Source organism: Balaenoptera acutorostrata, chromosome 14 (assembly GCF_949987535.1).
Source record: "Balaenoptera acutorostrata chromosome 14, mBalAcu1.1, whole genome shotgun sequence".
Classification (NCBI taxonomy): domain Eukaryota; kingdom Metazoa; phylum Chordata; class Mammalia; order Artiodactyla; family Balaenopteridae; genus Balaenoptera; species Balaenoptera acutorostrata.
The window spans coordinates 63,257,006-63,273,552 of record NC_080077.1 but is presented as its reverse complement, the minus strand read 5'-3'; the positions used below and the strand labels follow the sequence as shown (position 1 = coordinate 63,273,552).

Sequence of the window (16,547 nt, the reverse complement as noted above, 5' to 3'; positions counted from 1 at the left end):
AGGTAACTGTTATATCCCTAACTACAATAAGATAATGTCAGCTATGTAATTAACACTGTCTATGTCTTTGTAATTTCTCTACAACAACAAATAATGAATACTGACTTGCTTGAAAGTACCCGTTTTGCAGTTGTTTAGTTTTATTTTGCTGGTTAAGTTGGAGAAAGTTTATCTTGGAGGAATTTTACAGGATCACAGCTCATATCAAATCAGTGAAACCATCAATCCACATTACAGATATTAGAATATTTCATTAGCTTTTGAAATTAAAATGACTCTAAGGATGGTGTCACAATCATGTACCTAGTGTAGCTGAGAAAACCTTGAATCCTTCCCACATAATGTACACGTCAAAATCCGACTTAAGTTTGTAGACACAAATTGTTAGAAAATATTCTAGAAAATTGAAGCTCTATGTTTCAAGTCTACACAAAGATTGTTCTTAAAAGGAATCTCTCATCTCTTATTCAGTAGCCACTAGTGCCTACCCTTATTCTATCAGGTAATGTATCAGATGTTGGCTAACACTGAAATAGTCCCTATTCAAATTTTTATACCCCATTCAAAATAACTGAAACTGTAGTTGGGATATATGGTTGCTAGGTGGAGGTGGTTGCTTTGAGTCTCATGAGCTCAGAGTCTGAACAAATCTGTGCCCTTATCAAAGGTCTAAACCAGAGCTGTCCAACAGAACTTTTGGTGAAGATAAAATTGGTTTTCTATACTGTCCCATAAGATAGCCATGAGCCACATGTGGCTATTGAGTGGCTTTTGTGACTAAAGAACTGACATTAAATGATACATATATTTTTAAGACTTTATTTTTTAGAGTAGTTTTAGCTTCACAGCAAAACTGTGAGGAATGTGCAGAAAGTTCCCATATACCCCATTCCCCCACATATGTACAGCCTCTCCATTATCAACATCCCCCACCAGAGGGGTACATTTGTTACAACTGATACACTTACATTAACACGTCAGAATCACCCAAAGTCCATAGTTACATAATGGCTCACTCTTGGTGTTGTACATTCTACTGATGTGAACAAATGTATAATGACAAGTATCCATCATTATAGTATCATACAGAGCATTCTCACTGCCCTAAAAAGCCTCTGTGTTTCATCTATTCATCCCTCTTCCCTTCCCAAACACTGGTAACCACTGATCTTTTTACTGCCTTCATAGTTTTGCTTTTTCCATAATGTCATGTAGTTGGAATTATACAGTATGTAAACTTGTCAGATTGACTTCTTTCACTTAGTAATATGCGTTTGTTTTCTCCATGTCTTTTCATGACTTGATAACTCATTTCATTTTGGTGCTGAATAATATTCCATTGTCTGGATTTACCACAGTTCATTTATCCATTCACCCTTTGAAAGAAATCTTAGTTGCTTCCAAGTTTGGGCAATTATGAATAAAGATGCTATAAACATCTGTCTGCAGGTTTTATGTGGACATAATTTTTCAGCTCCTTTGGGTAAATACCAAAGAGTGTGATTGCTGAATCATGTTAAGAGTATGTTTAGTTTTGTAAGAAAGTGACAAACTGTCTCCAAGACAGCTGTACCAATTTGCATTCCCATCAACGAATGAGGATTCCTGTTGCTCCACATCCTAGCCAGCATTTGGTGTTGTCAGCATTCCAGATTTTGGCCATACTGATAGGTGTGTAGTGGTATCTTGCTGTTTAAATTTACATTTCTTTGATGACATATGATATGAAGCAACTTTTCATATGCTGCTTTGCCATCTGTATATCTACTTTGGTGAGGTGTCTGTTAAGGTCTTTGGCCCATTTTTCTATCTGGTTGTTTATTTTCTTATTGTTGAATGTTAAGACTTCTTTCTATCTTTTGGAAAATAGTCTTTTATCATATGTGTCTTTTGCAAATATTTACTCCCATCCTGTGGCTTGCCTTCTGTTCTCTTGACATGGACTTTTGCAGAGCAGTTTTTAATTTTAATGAAGTCCAGCTTATCAATTATTTCTTTTATGCATTGTGCCTTTGGTGTTTTATCTCAAAAGTTATTGACATGCCAGAAGTCATCTAAATTTTCTCCTGTTATCTCCTAGGAGTTTTATAGTTGCATTCTACATTTAGGTCTGTGATCCATTTTCACTTAATTTTTATGAAGAGTGTAAGGTCTATGTCTAGATTCCTTTTTTTTGCATGTGAATGTCTAGTTGTTCCAGTACTATTTGTTGAAAAGACTATATTTGCTCCATTGTATTACATTTTGTTCCTTTGTGGAAGATTAGCTGACTATACTTACATCGGTTTATTTCTGGGATCTCTATTCTGTTTCATTGATCTGTTTGTCTATTCTTTCACCAATACCACACTGTCTTGATTACTGTGGCTTTGTAATAAGTCTTAAGTTCAGGTAGTGTCAGTCCTTCAAATTTGTTCTTCTCCTTCAATACCATGTTGACTATTCTGGGTCTTTTGACTCTCCATATAAACTTCAGAAACAGCTTGTTGATACCCACAAGGTTACTTGCTGGGATTTTGATTGGGATTGCATTGCATCTATAGATCAAGTTGGGAAGAATTGACATCTTGATGATATTGAGTGTTCCTATCCATGAATATGGACTATCTCTCCCTTTATTTAGTTCTTCTTTGATTTCATCCATTAGAGTTTGTAGTTTTCCTCACGTAGATCTTATACATATTTTGTTAGATTTATACCTAAGTATTTCATTTGGGGGCTTGCTAATGAAAACGATATTGTGTTTTCAATTTCAAGTTCCACTTGTTCATTGCTGGTATAATCTTAATTTTAATTAACTTAAATTTAAATAGCTTCATCTGTCTGGTGGCTATCCTTTTAGTCAGCACAAGCCGTCTCTACAAAGTACAATCATGAATTCTTCCTTTTTTAGGAATTATTCCCTTTTTAGGAATAAATGTAAATGTTACTACTGTACCAAAATGTAGTGCTGCACCAAAACATTTACACTGACTTACTCATTTAACATTTATGGAATATACCAGGCACTATGTACCAGTTGTCATCCTAAATGCTAAAGAGCATTTAGGAGCTCACTGAAGAGCTCGGACTACTGAGAGATGTAGTGAGTAAAAATTACAGTATAATTTTGCTTGCTGCTAGAGACATCTGAATAGAGGATTGTGGGGACACAGCATATGAAACAATTGCAGGAATTTAAAAAGTTTCATTGAAGAGTTTTATTTAAGCTGGGACATCATGGAAGAGTAAGTTAAAAAATAAATGTGGGTAGAGGAGAGTGAAGAAGAGGACATGCATTCCAGAAAAGACATGAAGTCCTGAAAAGGCTTGGTGTATCTAGGACACAGTGTGCTACTCCACATGTGGTATGCAGCCGCAGAGGATGCTGCTGGAAAGTAGACTCCATGCTGATCGTGAGTCTTACATGATCAGTAAGAAGTCTGGATATCAAGTAGTCACATAGTACATTATACTTCTATTGTTATAAATTTCATACTTTATATTAAATGGCTTTTTAAAAATCTGCTTCCTTAGATTTTCAAGTTGTTTATGGCAAGATCACGTCTGCCTTATCCACCACTGTACTCCATGGCATCTGATAATAAGTATTTGTTACATGAATGAATGTTTCTGCTTGTCCTGAAACTTGATGCCCTTTGGGACCACATCACCTACTCTATTCCAAGTTACCTCTTTAACGTCCGGTGTTCCACCTCTCAGTTTGCAACCACATTGCCCAACAGTTTGCCTGTTTGGTGGCAGTACTTAGTGACAGGTTTTATTACTGTTTTCTGCATTTTACATAAAGCTGGGAACTTTACTAGACAAGAACATTTGTGGCATTGGCTTTGAGTGATCCAGAATGAGATACTGAGATGGGAAAGTAACTGAAATAACTCCCCTTCACCAACTCTATAGGGCATATAGTTAAAAGGAATTATGTATGTATAGTATATCCATTTTTTAAAAATGAAGAGTAGGTATAAAAGTAAAACGGATCAAGAAAAGGTACTCCAGAGTAACTATCTACTTTTTACTGATTTCAGTGTAGGGGAAAGCAAAACAAACATGCTCCTTGTTTCTTCCATTCCATCCATAGCCATATACATTTACTACCTTATGTTTATATTTCTTCATTATTTGATGGAGCTAATCCTCCCCGTAAGAGAAATCGGAAAGGCTCTAGACTACATGAAAGCAGTTCCCAACATTTATGGTACCCAAATTATTCATATTTGTGCAAAAAAAAAAAAAGTAATTATCCAACAGGTTCAAAGCTTTGAGCCCAAGTAAAAATAAGCATGATTCCCTATACAAACGGGATTGCCCTTCGTTAATAGCTAGAGAAGAGGGGATGCTAACTGCAGGCCCGGGCACATCTCCTCCCCGCCCCCGTCCCAAAAATAAACCAAAGGGAGGGCAGAAAACAAAAAGAAGAGTGGTTAATTTGATTATCACTGCTCCAAAACATTAGGGATAATGCAAACAAAGACCGAAAGTAACACTTTATTAACTTGGCTTTCCTGCAACCCATCCGCGGCCGAGCAGAGACCTCGCAGCCTAGCTCTCAGAAGTCCCCGCCGGGCTCCCATAGCCGAGGACGAACCTCCCGCGCGGGGTGGGCGGGGCTGCGGCTCTTCGGGCCCCGCCCACGCCTGCGCCGGCCGCACGCGTTTCGTAGCTGCGTCGGGGAGGAGTCCCTTGTCCCTTTGCGCGGCCCGTTCCGCCTCGGCTCCCGTGGCTTTTCGGCTGACGTGTCTGCTGTTGGTCGGCTGCTTGGCGAGTAGGGCCGAGATGGCGGACGCTTGGGAAGAGATTAGGCGGTTGGCGGCTGACTTCCAGCGGGCGCAGTTCGCAGAGGCCACGCAGAGGTGCCTGACCCTCCCTCTCCATTGTGGAGTCCAAAATAGCCCCTGGGCGGCCACGCCAAGACCTGAGGCCGCAAACCCCAGGCCTTGGACCCCGGGCCTTCCCAGCCGCTGTCAGCGTTCCCGCCCCCTCCCCCGCTCCCAGAGCCTAGATTGCGGCTGCCAGTATAATTCTCGGCGGGGGGAGACCGAGAACATCCCCCCACCCTTTAAGCCCCAGCCAGGTGCAGGCGCGGCCTCCCCCCACGACAGCTGGGGCTGGTGACTTGGAGCTGTCTTAAGAACGTTCTTCTGACCCTTAACCGTCAGCAAGTCATTGCCTGTTATACACTGCCTGACTTAGAGCTTGAAAGGAGACGCTAACCCCGAAGTACAGTACTTTGCAAATACTATGTTGACTCCTTAAACATTTTGCCTTTTTAGTCTCCAGAACAGGTGTGCTAGGCCAGAGCCAGGGTCTCATCTGTCATTTTTAGGGACTCCGGACACTGATATTGCCTACAAACCCACTAACCTTTGTGGGGGGGGGGGGGCTGTCCTGAAAAGCACCCTAACTCTGCTTTTTACCATTACTGAGCAAGTAAAAAGCTAGTAGAACCCTTTTTTATCTGTTGACTCTTCCTTGTCTTGTTCCTTCTGGGGCTGAAGACTTTAATCCCTTGATGCTGTGTTTTGTATCAGTGCGAGCAAAATAGGACGCTTAACGTGTTTTCCTATCTCCTGCCTACAGATGAGTTGTATGAATGAGGCAATAATGCATTCAATAAAAGAAAATTTGGGTTTTTTTTTTTAACTGAAGCTAAAGTGAAAATTGAAATAAAAGTAGGGCAGTTTTTTCTCTTATGTAAATTACATGTCCTCATTTTTCAGATTTGAAGATTAGAAGCAGGCCTAAAAGAGAGAGCAAACTTGAAATCTGTAATAGAAAGATTTGTTAACAATGAACTACGTGATTTAAGTTCATGTAAACCTGTTTACTCCCTAGAACTTTTTAAATTTATTGAATTAGTATTATACTAATAAAAGATACAGATTTTGTAATATAGAACCTAATGACTACCCAAACCTTTTTAAAAGCCCATTTTCATACGTTTTCTTAATCGTATTATGCCCTGAATGTATCAAATGCATTTTTAAAACTTAACTTTTGTTTCCCTCAGGTTGTCAGAGCGGAATTGCATTGAGATTGTGAATAAATTGATTGCTCAGAAACAGCTAGAAGTAGTTCACACACTTGATGGGAAGGAATATATTACTCCAGCCCAAATTAGTAAAGAAATGAGAGATGAGCTACATGTTCGAGGTGGTAAGTAATTCCTTAGTTTTTTTCTTCTGGGTCTTTGGAAGGGGGGAAAAACCCTTAAAACTATACATCATAAGTGATTTGGAGGTTATAAGACACCCTTTCAATTGTTAATATGGTAATCAGCCTTAATATTTTTAATAGGTTTAGGTAAACATGATCGTATAATTTAAATGAAGTCAAATATTGTCACTTTAAAAATAGCATTTTTTATTATTTTGGGTTATGTGTTCTGTATGTGAATTAATCAGCTGTTTCTTTTCACAGTTGATGAATTTATTGGGTGACTCAGGGGTGGATACTTAGCTGCCTGTTATCAGGTGATAATTATGAAGAGGGAATAGAGATTTTAAATTATAGAGTGTTGAAAATCAAGGTTGTACTACCATGCTCTTTTTTAAACTTTAAGTATTTGCAAATTAGGAAACAATTTAATGTGCTACATCTGTTTGTAGGAAATGCTATTACAAGCATACAAAAAGTTTTTGTTTCCTTTGTCTTTTTGAAATTTGAACCAATTACTGAGCAAATTTGAACACTATTTGATTAGATTAGATGCATCTGTGAAAACAACTCATTATATGTCATTAGATACACTTTTGGTGTTTGTTTTTTATCTTCCTGCATAGTCCTAATAAAATATTAGCTATAATTTGGAATACTTAACAGATATTCTGTAGCTAATAAGTGGTAACCTACCAGTTTCAAATAATTGAAAAAAGTTTACCTGAATTTAGTTGTCTATATCTCTTTGGTCACAGTAGATAAAATTGCAAAGGGAGGTAAATAACCCCTGTATATCTGGCCAACCCGTGTATCAGCTAATTCTCTAATTGGCCTGATATGACAAATGGAACTTTGAAAATAAACTATTGTCTGTACCTTAAGTCATGAAAATTTATTCAGCTAATGGTTTGCATTTGAAGACATTAATTACTGCGGCCCTGTGTCCTTTGTAGGAGGACCTTGACGGTCCAAAACATAAATCTTTGGAATTTACAGTTTTTGGCTGGTATGTACTTAACACATAATGTAAAATAAATGAATGTCTTTTCTTTAAAGGTCGAGTAAACATTGTTGATCTGCAACAGGTAAATTTCAACTTTATAATAGTTTTTACTTTGATTCCTCAAGTGTTTTTTATATCATTAATTTTTTCAGTGCCCTAAGTATTCACTTGGTACTGGTATCGTGTTTTGTGTTTGTGAAGAAATAATTACATAACCCTCACTGACATATATTGAATCAGTTTAATAAGTTCTTCTTTCTCAGTTGACTTGCTTATTCTTTATTCTTTACGAAATAAACTCATAGTTGTCATTTTATGTAATTACAAAATTTATGTAATTTTGGGAGAAAAATCACCAGTTTCATGTTTATTTGTTTTTAATATGTGGAAGTAAAAGAAATGTAGAAAATATTTTTAGAAAATACAGGTGTACATGTCATCAGTAAGGTACACTACAGTATATACAAGAAACTGGCAAATTTTGTGTGAAATGGTACAACTTCTTTTTTTTTTTTTTTTTAGATTTTTAGAAATTTCATGTAATGTCTGAAACATTTATATTAACATATTTCCATACATATTTCCATACAAATACAAATATAAGATTTTTAGAAATTTCATGTAATGTCTGAAACATTTATATTAACATATTTCCATACAAATAACCCAATGAAAGTTTAGTATTAGTTGTTTTGTTTGTTTTTTTATACTGCAGGTTCTTATTAGGCATCAATTTTATACACATCAGTGTATACATGTCAATCCCAATCGCCCAATTCAGCACACCACCATCCCCACCTCACCGCAGTTTTCCCCCCTTGGTGTCCATATGTCCATTCTCTACATCTGTGTCTCAACTTCTGCCCTGCAAACTGGCTCATCTGTACCATTTTTCTAGGTTCCACATACATGCGTTAATATACGATATTTGTTTTTCTCTTTCTGACTTACTTCACTCTGTATGACAGTCTCTAGATCCATCCACGTCTCAACAAATGACTCAATTTCGTTCCTTTTTATGGCTGAGTAATATTCCATTGTATATATGTACCACAACTTCTTTATCCATTCCTCTGTTGATGGGCATTTAGGTTGCTTCCATGACCTGGCTATTGTAAATAGTGCTGCAGTGAACATTCGGGTGCATGTGTCTTTTTGAATTACGGTTTTCTCTGGGTATATGCCCAGTAGTGGGATTGCTGGGTCATATGGTAATTCTATTTTCAGTTTTTTAAGGAACCTCCATACTGTTCTCCATAGTGGCTGTATCAATTTACATTCCCACCAACAGTGCAAGAGGGTTCCCTTTTCTCCACACCCTCTCCAGCATTTGTTGTTTGTAGATTTTCTGATGATGCCCATTCTAACAGGAGTGAGGTGATACCTCATTGTAGTTTTGATTTGCATTTCTCTAATAATTAGTGATGTTGAGCATCTTTTCATGTGCTTCGTGGCCGTCTGTATGTCTTCTTTGGAGAAATGTCTATTTAGGTCTTCTGCCCATTTTTGGATTGGGGTGTTTGTTTCTTTGATATTGAGCTGCATGAGCTGTTTATATATTTTGGAGATTAATCCTTTGTCCGTTGATTCATTTGCAAATATTTTCTCCCATTCTGAGGGTTGTCTTTTCGTCTTGTTTATGGTTTCCTTTGCTGTGCAAAAGCTTTGAAGTTTCATTAGGTCCCACTTGTTTATTTTTGTTTTTATTTCCATTACTCTAGGAGGTGGATCAAAAAAGATCTTGCTGTGATTGATGTCAAAGAGTGTTCTTCCTATGTTTTCCTCTAAGAGTTTTACAGTGTCCAGTCTTATATTTAGGTCTCTAATCCATTTTGAGTTTATTTTTGTGTATGGTGTTAGGGAGTATTCTAATTTCATTCTTTTACATGTAGCTGTCCAGTTTTCCCAGCACCACTTATTGAAGAGACTGTCTTTTCTCCATTGTATATCTTTGCCTCCTTTGTCATAGATTAGTTGACCATAGGTGCGTGGGTTAATCTCTGGGCTTTCTATCTTGTTCCATTGATCTATGTTTCTGTTTTTGTGCCAGTACCATATTGTCTTGATTACTGTAGCTTTGTAGTATAGTCTGAAGTCAGGGAGTCTGATTCCTCCAGCTCCATTTTTTTGCCTCAAGACTGCTTTGGCTATTCGGGGTCTTTTGTGTCTCCATACAAATTTTAAGATGATTTGTTCTAGCTCCGTAAAAAATGCCATTGGTAATTTGATAGGGATTGCATTGAATCTGTAGATTGCTTTGGGTAGTATACTCATTTTCACAATGTTGATTCTTCCAATCCAAGAACATGGTATATCTCTCCATCTGTTGGTATCATCTTTAATTTCTTTCATCAGTGTCTTATAGTTTTCTGCATACAGGTCTTTTGTCTCCCTAGGTAGGTTTATTCCTAGGTATTTTATTCTTTTTGTTGCAATGGTAAATGGGAGTGAAATTTCTCTTTCAGATTTTTCATCATTAGTGTATAGGAGTGCAAGAGATTTCTGTGCATTAATTTTGTATCCTGCAACTTTACCATATTCATTAATTAGCTCTAGCAGTTTTCTGGTGGCAGTTTTAGGATTCTCTATGTATAGTATCATGTCATCCGCAAACAGTGACAGTTTTACTTCTTCTTTTCCAATTTGGATTCCTTTTATTTCTTTTTCTTCTCTGATTGCCGTGGCTAGGACTTCCAGAACTATGTTGAATAATAGTGGTGAGAGTGGACATCCTTGTCTCGTTCCTGATCTTAGAGGAAATGCTTTCAGTTTTTCACCATTGAGAATGATGTTTGCTGTGGGTTTGTCATATATGGCCTTTATTATGTTGAGGTAGGTTCCCTCTATGCCCACTTTCTGGAGAGTTTTTATCAGAAATGGGTGTTGAATTTTGTCAAAAGCTTTTTCTGCATCTATTGAGATGATCATATGGTTTTTATTCTTCAATTTGTTAATATGGTGTATCACATTGATTGATTTGCGTATATTGAAGAATCCTTGCATCCCTGGGATAAATCCCACTTGATCGTGGTGTATGATCCTTTTAATGTGTTGTTGGATTCTGTTTGCTAGTATTTTGTTGAGGATTTTTGCATCTATATTCATCAGTGATATTGGTCTCTAATCTTCTTTTTTTGTAGTATCTTTGTCTGGTTTTGGTATCAGGGTGATGGTGGCCTCATAGAATGAGTTTGGGAGTGTTCCTTCCTCTGCAATTTTTTGGAAGAGTTTGAGAAGGATGGGTGTTAGCTCTTCTCTAAATGTTTGATAGAATTCACCTGTGAAGCCATCTGGTCCTGGACTTTTGTTTGTTGGAAGATTTTTAATCACAGTTTCAATTTCATTACTTGTGATTGGCCTGTTCATATTTTCTGTTTCTTCCTGATTCAGTCTTGGAAGGTTATACGTTTCTAAGAATTTGTCCATTTCTTCCAGGTTGTCCATTTTATTGGCATAAAGTTGCTTGTAGTAGTCTCTTAGGATGCTTTGTATTTCTGCGGTGTCTGTTGTCACTTCTCCTTTTTCATTTCTGATTTTATTGATTTGAGTCCTCTCCCTCTTTTTCTTGATGAGTCTGGCTAATGGCTTATCAATTTTGTTTATCTTCTCAAAGAACCAACTTTTAGTTTTATTGATCTTTGCTATTGTTTTCTTTGTTTCTATTTCATTTATTTCTGCTCTGATCTTTATGATTTCTTTCCTTCTGCTAACTTTGGGTTTTGTTTGTTCTTCTTTCTCTAGTTTCTTTAGGTGTAAGGTTAGATTGTTTACTTGAGATTTTTCTTGTTTCTTTAGGTAGGCTTGTATAGCTATAAACTTCCCTCTTAGAACCGCTTTTGCTGCATCCCATAGGTTTTGGGTCGTCGTGTTTTCATTGTCATTTGTCTCTAGGTATTTTTTTATTTCCTGTTTGATTTCTTCAGTGATCTCTTGGTTATTTAGTAACGTATTGTTTAGCCTCCATGTGTTTGTCTTTTTTACGTTTTTTTCCCTGTAGTTCATTTCTAATCTCATAGCGTTGTGGTCAGAAAAGATGCTTGATATGATTTCAATTTTCTTAAATTTACTGAGGCTTGATTTGTGACCCAAGATGTGATCTATCCTGGAGAATGTTCCGTGCGCACTTGAGAAGAAAGTGTAATCTGCTGTTTTTGGATGGAATGTCCTATATATATCAATTAAATCTATCTGGTCTATTGTGTCATTTAAAGCTTCTGTTTCCTTATTTATTTTCATTTTGGATGATCTGTCCATTGGTGTAAGTGAGGTGTTAAAGTCCCCCACTATTATTGTGTTACTTTTGATTTCCTCTTTTATAGCTGTTAGCAGTTGCCTTATGTATTGAGGTGCTCCTATGTTGGGTGCATATATATTTATAATTGTTATATCTTCTTCTTGGATTGATCCCTGGATCATTACGTAGTGTCCTTCCTTGTCTCTTGTAACATTCTTTATTTTAAAGTCTATTTTATCTGATATGAGTATAGCTACTCCAGCTTTCTTTTGATTTCCATTTGCATGGAATATCTTTTTCCATCCCCTCACTTTCAGTCTGTATGTGTCCCTAGGTCTGAAGTGGGTCTCTTGTAGACAGCATATATATGGGTCTTGTTTTTGTATCCATTCAGCCAGTCTATGTCTTTTGGTTGGGGAATTTAATCCATTCACGTTTAAGGTAATTATCGATATGTATGTTCCTATGACCATTTTCTTAATTGTTTTGGGTTTGTTTTTGTTGGTCCTTTTCTTTTTTTTTTTTTAATTTTTTTTTTATGGCTGTGTTGGGTCTTTGTTTCCGTGTGAGGGCTTTCTCTAGTTGTGGCAAGTGTGGGCCACTCTTCATCACAGTGCGCAGGCCTCTCATTATCGTGGCCTCTCTTGTTGCGGAGCACAAGCTCCAGACGCGCAGGCTCAGCAATTGTGGCTCACGGGCCTAGTTGCTCCGCAGCATGTGGGATCTTCCCAGACCAGGGCTCGAACCCGTGTCCCCTGCATTGGCAGGCAGATTCTCAACCACTGCACCACCAGGGAAGCCCTGTAGGTCCTTTTCTTCTCTTGTGTTTCCCACTTAGAGAAGTTCCTTCAGCATTTGTTGTAGAGCTGGTTTGGTGGAGCTGAATTCTCTTAGCTTTTGCTTGTCTGTAAAGCTTTTGATTTCTCCATCAAATCTAAATGAGATCCTTGCCGGGTAGAGTAATCTTGGCTGTAGGTTCTTCCCTTTCATCACTTTAAGTATATCATGCCACTCCCTTCTGGCTTGCATAGTTTCTGCTGAGAAATCAACTGTTAACCTTATGGGAGTTCCCTTGTATGTTATTTGTCGTTTTTCCCTTGCTGCTTTCAGTAATTTTTCTTTGTCTTTAATTTTTGCCACTTTGATTACTATGTGTCTCGGCGTGTTTCTCCTTGGGTTTATCCTGTATGGGACTCTCTGTGCTTCCTGGACTTGGGTGGCTATTTCCTTTCCCATGTTAGGGAAGTTTTCGACTATAATCTCTTCAGATATTTTCTCGGTCCTTTCTCTCTCTCTTCTCCTTCTGGGACCCCTATAATGCGAATGTTGTTGCGTTTAATGTTGTCCCAGAGGTCTCTTAGGCTGTCTTCATTTCTTTTCATTCTTTTTTCTTTAGTCTGTTCCGCAGCAGTGAATTCCACCATTCTGTCTTCCAGGTCACTTATCCGTTCTTCTGCCTCAGTTATTCTGCTATTGATTCCTTCTAGTGTAGTTTTCATTTCAGTTATTGTATTGGTCATCTCTGTTTGTTTGTTCTTTAATTCTTCTAGGTCTTTATTAATCATTTCTTGCATCTTCTCAATCTTTGCCTCCATTCTTATTCCAAGGTCCTGGATCATCTTCACTATCATTATTCTGAATTCTTTTTCTGGAAGGTTGCCTATCTCCACTTCATTTAGTTGTTTTTCTGGGGTTTTTTCCTTGTTCCTTCATCTGGTACATAGCCCTCTGCCTTTTCATCTTCTCTATCTTTCTGTAACTGTGGTTTTTGGTCCACAGGCTGCAGGATTGTAGTTTTTCTTGCTTCTGTTGTCTGCCCTTTGGTGGTTGAGGCTATCTAAGAGGCTTGATGGGAGGCTCTGGTGGTGGGTAGAGCTGACTGTTGCTGTGGTGGTCAGAGCTCAGTAAAACTTTAATCCACTTGACTGTTGATGGGTGGGGCTGGGTTCCCTCCCTGTTGGTTGTTTTGCCTGAGGCAACCCAACACTGGAGCCTACCTGGGCTCCAGTGTTGGGGCTAATGGCAGACTCTGGGAGGGCTCACACCAAGGAGTACTTCCCAGAACTTCTGCTGCCATTGTCCTTGTCCGCACGGTGAAACACAGCCACCCCTGCCTCTGCAGGAGACCTTCCAACACTAGCAGGTAGGTCTGGTTCAGTCTCCCCTGGGGTCACTGGTCCTTCCCCTGGGTCCCAACGCACACACTGTTTTGTGTGTGCCCTCCAAGAGTGGGGTCTCTGTTTCCCCCAGTCCTGTCTAAGTCCTGCAATCAATTCCCACTAGGCTTCAAAGTCTGATTCTCTATGAATTCCTCCTCCCGTTGCTGGACCCCCAGGTTGGGAAGCCTGACATGGGGCTCAGAACCTTCATTCCAGTGGGTGGACTTCTGTGGTATAAGTGTTCGCCAGTCTGTGAGTCACCCACCCAGCAGTTATGGGATTTGATTTTACTCTGATTGCGCCCCTCCTGTCGTCTCATTGTGGCTTCTCCTTTGTCTTTGGATGTGGGGTATCTTTTTTGGTGAGTTCCAGTGTCTTCCTGTCGATGATTGTCCAGCAGCTAGTTGTGATTCTGGTGGTCTCGCAAGAGGGAGTGAGAGCACATCCTTCTACTCCGCCATCTTGGTTCCTCTCTCGCCATACTTTTTTGATGACTGTAACCTGTAGTGTAGTCTGAAGTCAGGGAGCCTGATGCCTCCAGCTCTGCTTTTCTTTCTCTGTATTGCTTTGGCTGTTCGGAGTCTTTTGTATTTCCATACAAATTGTAAAACTTTTTGTTCTAGTTTTGTGAAAAATGCCATTGGTAATTTGATAGGAATTGCATTGCATTTGTAGATTGCCTTGGGTAGTATAGTCATTTTGATGATACTGATTCGTCCAATCCAAGAGCATGATATATATTTCCATCTGTTTGCGTCATCTTTGGTTTCTTTTATCAGTATCTTACAGTTTTCAGAGTACGGGTCTTTTGCCTCCTTAGGTAGGTTTATTCCTAGGTATTTTATTCTTTTTGATGCAGTGGTAAATGGGATTGTATCCTTAATTTTTCGTTCTGATCTTTCATTGTCAGTGTATAGAAAAACAAGAGATTTCTGTATGTTAATTTTGTATCTGCAACTTTACCAATTTCCTTGATGAGTTTTACTTATCTGGTAGAATCTTTAGGATTTTCTGTGTATAGTGTCATGTCATCGTGAACAGTGACAGTTTTACTTCCTTTCCAATTTGGATTCCTTTTATTTCTTTTTTTTCTCTGGTTGCCATGGCTAGGACTTCCAAAACTATGTTGAATAAAAGTGGTGAGAGTGGACATCCTTATCTTGTTTCTGATCTCAGAGGAAATGCTTTCAGCTTTTCCCCATTGAGTATGATGCTAGCTGTAGGTTTGTCATATATATGGCCTTTATTATGTTGAGGTGTGTTCCCTCTATGCCCAACTTTCTGGAGAGTTTTTATCATAAATGGGTGTTGAATTTTTTCAGAAACTTTTTCTGCATCTATTGAGATTATCATATGGTTTTTATTCTTCAGTTTTGTGATATGGTGTATCACACTGATTGATTTGCGCATATTTAAAAATTCTTGCATCCCTGGGATAAATCCCACTTGATTATGGTGTATGATCCTTCTAATGTGTTGTTGGATTCGTTTGCTGGTATTTTGTTGAGGACTTTTGTGTGTGTCTATGTTCATCAATGATATTGGCCTGTAATTTTCTTTTTTTGTGATATCTTTGTCTGGTTTTGGTATCAGGGTGAAGGTGGCCTCACAGAATGAGTTTGGTAGTGTTCCTTCCTCTGTAGTTTTTTGGAAGAGTTTCAAAAGGATAGGTGTTGACTTTTCTCTAAATGTTTGATAGAATTTGCCTGTGAAGCCATCTGGTCCTGGACTTCTGTTTGTTGGAAGTTTTTTAATCACAGTTTCAACTTCAGTACTTGTGAGTGGTCTGTTCATATTTTCTGTTTCTTCCTGGTTCAGTATTGAAAGATTGTACCTTTCCAAAAATTTGTCCATTTCTTCTATGTTGTCCATTTTATTGACATATAGTTGCTTGTAGTAGTCTCTCACGATCCTTCGTATTTCTGTGATGTCTGTTGTAACTTCTCCTTTTTCATTTCTAATTTTATTGATTTGAGCCTTCTCCCTTTTTTTCTTGATGAGTCTAGCTAAAGGCTTATCAATTTTGTTTATCTTTTCAAAGAACCAGGTTTTAGTTTCATTGTTCTTTGCTATTGTTTTCTTCGTCTCTATTTCATTTATTTCTGCTTTGATCTTTATGATTTCTTTCCTTCTACTATAGGTTTTGTTTGTCCTTTTTCTAGTTGCTTTAGGTGTAAGGTTAGGTTGTTTATTTGAGATTTTTCTTGTTTCCTGAGGTAAGAATGTATTGCTATAAACTTCCCTCTTAGAACTGCCCTTGCGGTGTCCCATAGGTTTTGGATTGTTGTGTTTTCATTTTCATTTGTCTCTAGGTATTTTTTGATTTCCTCAGTGATCCATTGGTTGTTTAGTAACATATTGTTTAGCCTCTATGTGTTTTTGTTTATTATAGGTTTTTTCCTGTAATTGATTTCTAATCTCATAGCATTGTGGTTGGAAAAGATGCGTGATATGATTTCGGTTTTCTTCAATTTACTGAGGCTTGATTTGTGGCCCACGATGTGATCTATCCTGGAGAATGTTCCATGTGCACTTGAGAAGAAAGTGTAATCTGCTGCTTTTGGGTGGCATGTCCTATAGATATCAATTAAGTCCATCGGCTCTAATGTGTCATTTAAGGCCTGTGTTTCCTTATTGATTTTCTGTCTGGATAATCTGTCCATTTATGTAAGTGGGGTGTTAAAGTCCCCCACTTTCATTGTGTTACTGTTGATTTCTCCTTTTATGTCTGTTAGCATTTGCCTTTTATGTTGAGGTGCTCTTGTGTTGTGTGCATATATATTTATAATTGTTGTATTTTCTTTTTAGATTAATCCTGTGATCATTATGTAGTGTCCTTCTGTGTCTCTTATAACAGTCTTTATTTTAAAGTCTCTTTTGTCTCATATGAGTATTGCTACTCCAGCTCTCTTTTGATTTCCATTTGCATGGCATACCTTTTTCCATCCCCTCACTTTCAGTCTCTGTGTGTCCGTAGCTCTGAAGTGGGTCT

General features: G+C 38.0%; 1 protein-coding gene across 2 annotated transcripts in view; it reads left to right on the top strand.

The window, feature by feature from the left end:
* Positions 1-4,678: 4,678 nt before the first annotated feature.
* Positions 4,679-16,547, top strand: part of UFL1 (UFM1 specific ligase 1) — a 65,794-nt gene continuing 53,925 nt past the window's right edge. For both annotated transcript variants that reach the window (XR_009005202.1, XM_007169678.3), the window contains exons 1-3: positions 4,679-4,853; positions 6,011-6,156; positions 7,216-7,244. Coding sequence is in view for 1 of the 2 variants with exons in the window: in XM_007169678.3 (XP_007169740.1) it covers positions 4,777-4,853; positions 6,011-6,156; positions 7,216-7,244 (252 nt within the window). In the remaining variant the exon portion in view is untranslated. The remainder of the gene's footprint in view (positions 4,854-6,010; positions 6,157-7,215; positions 7,245-16,547) is intronic.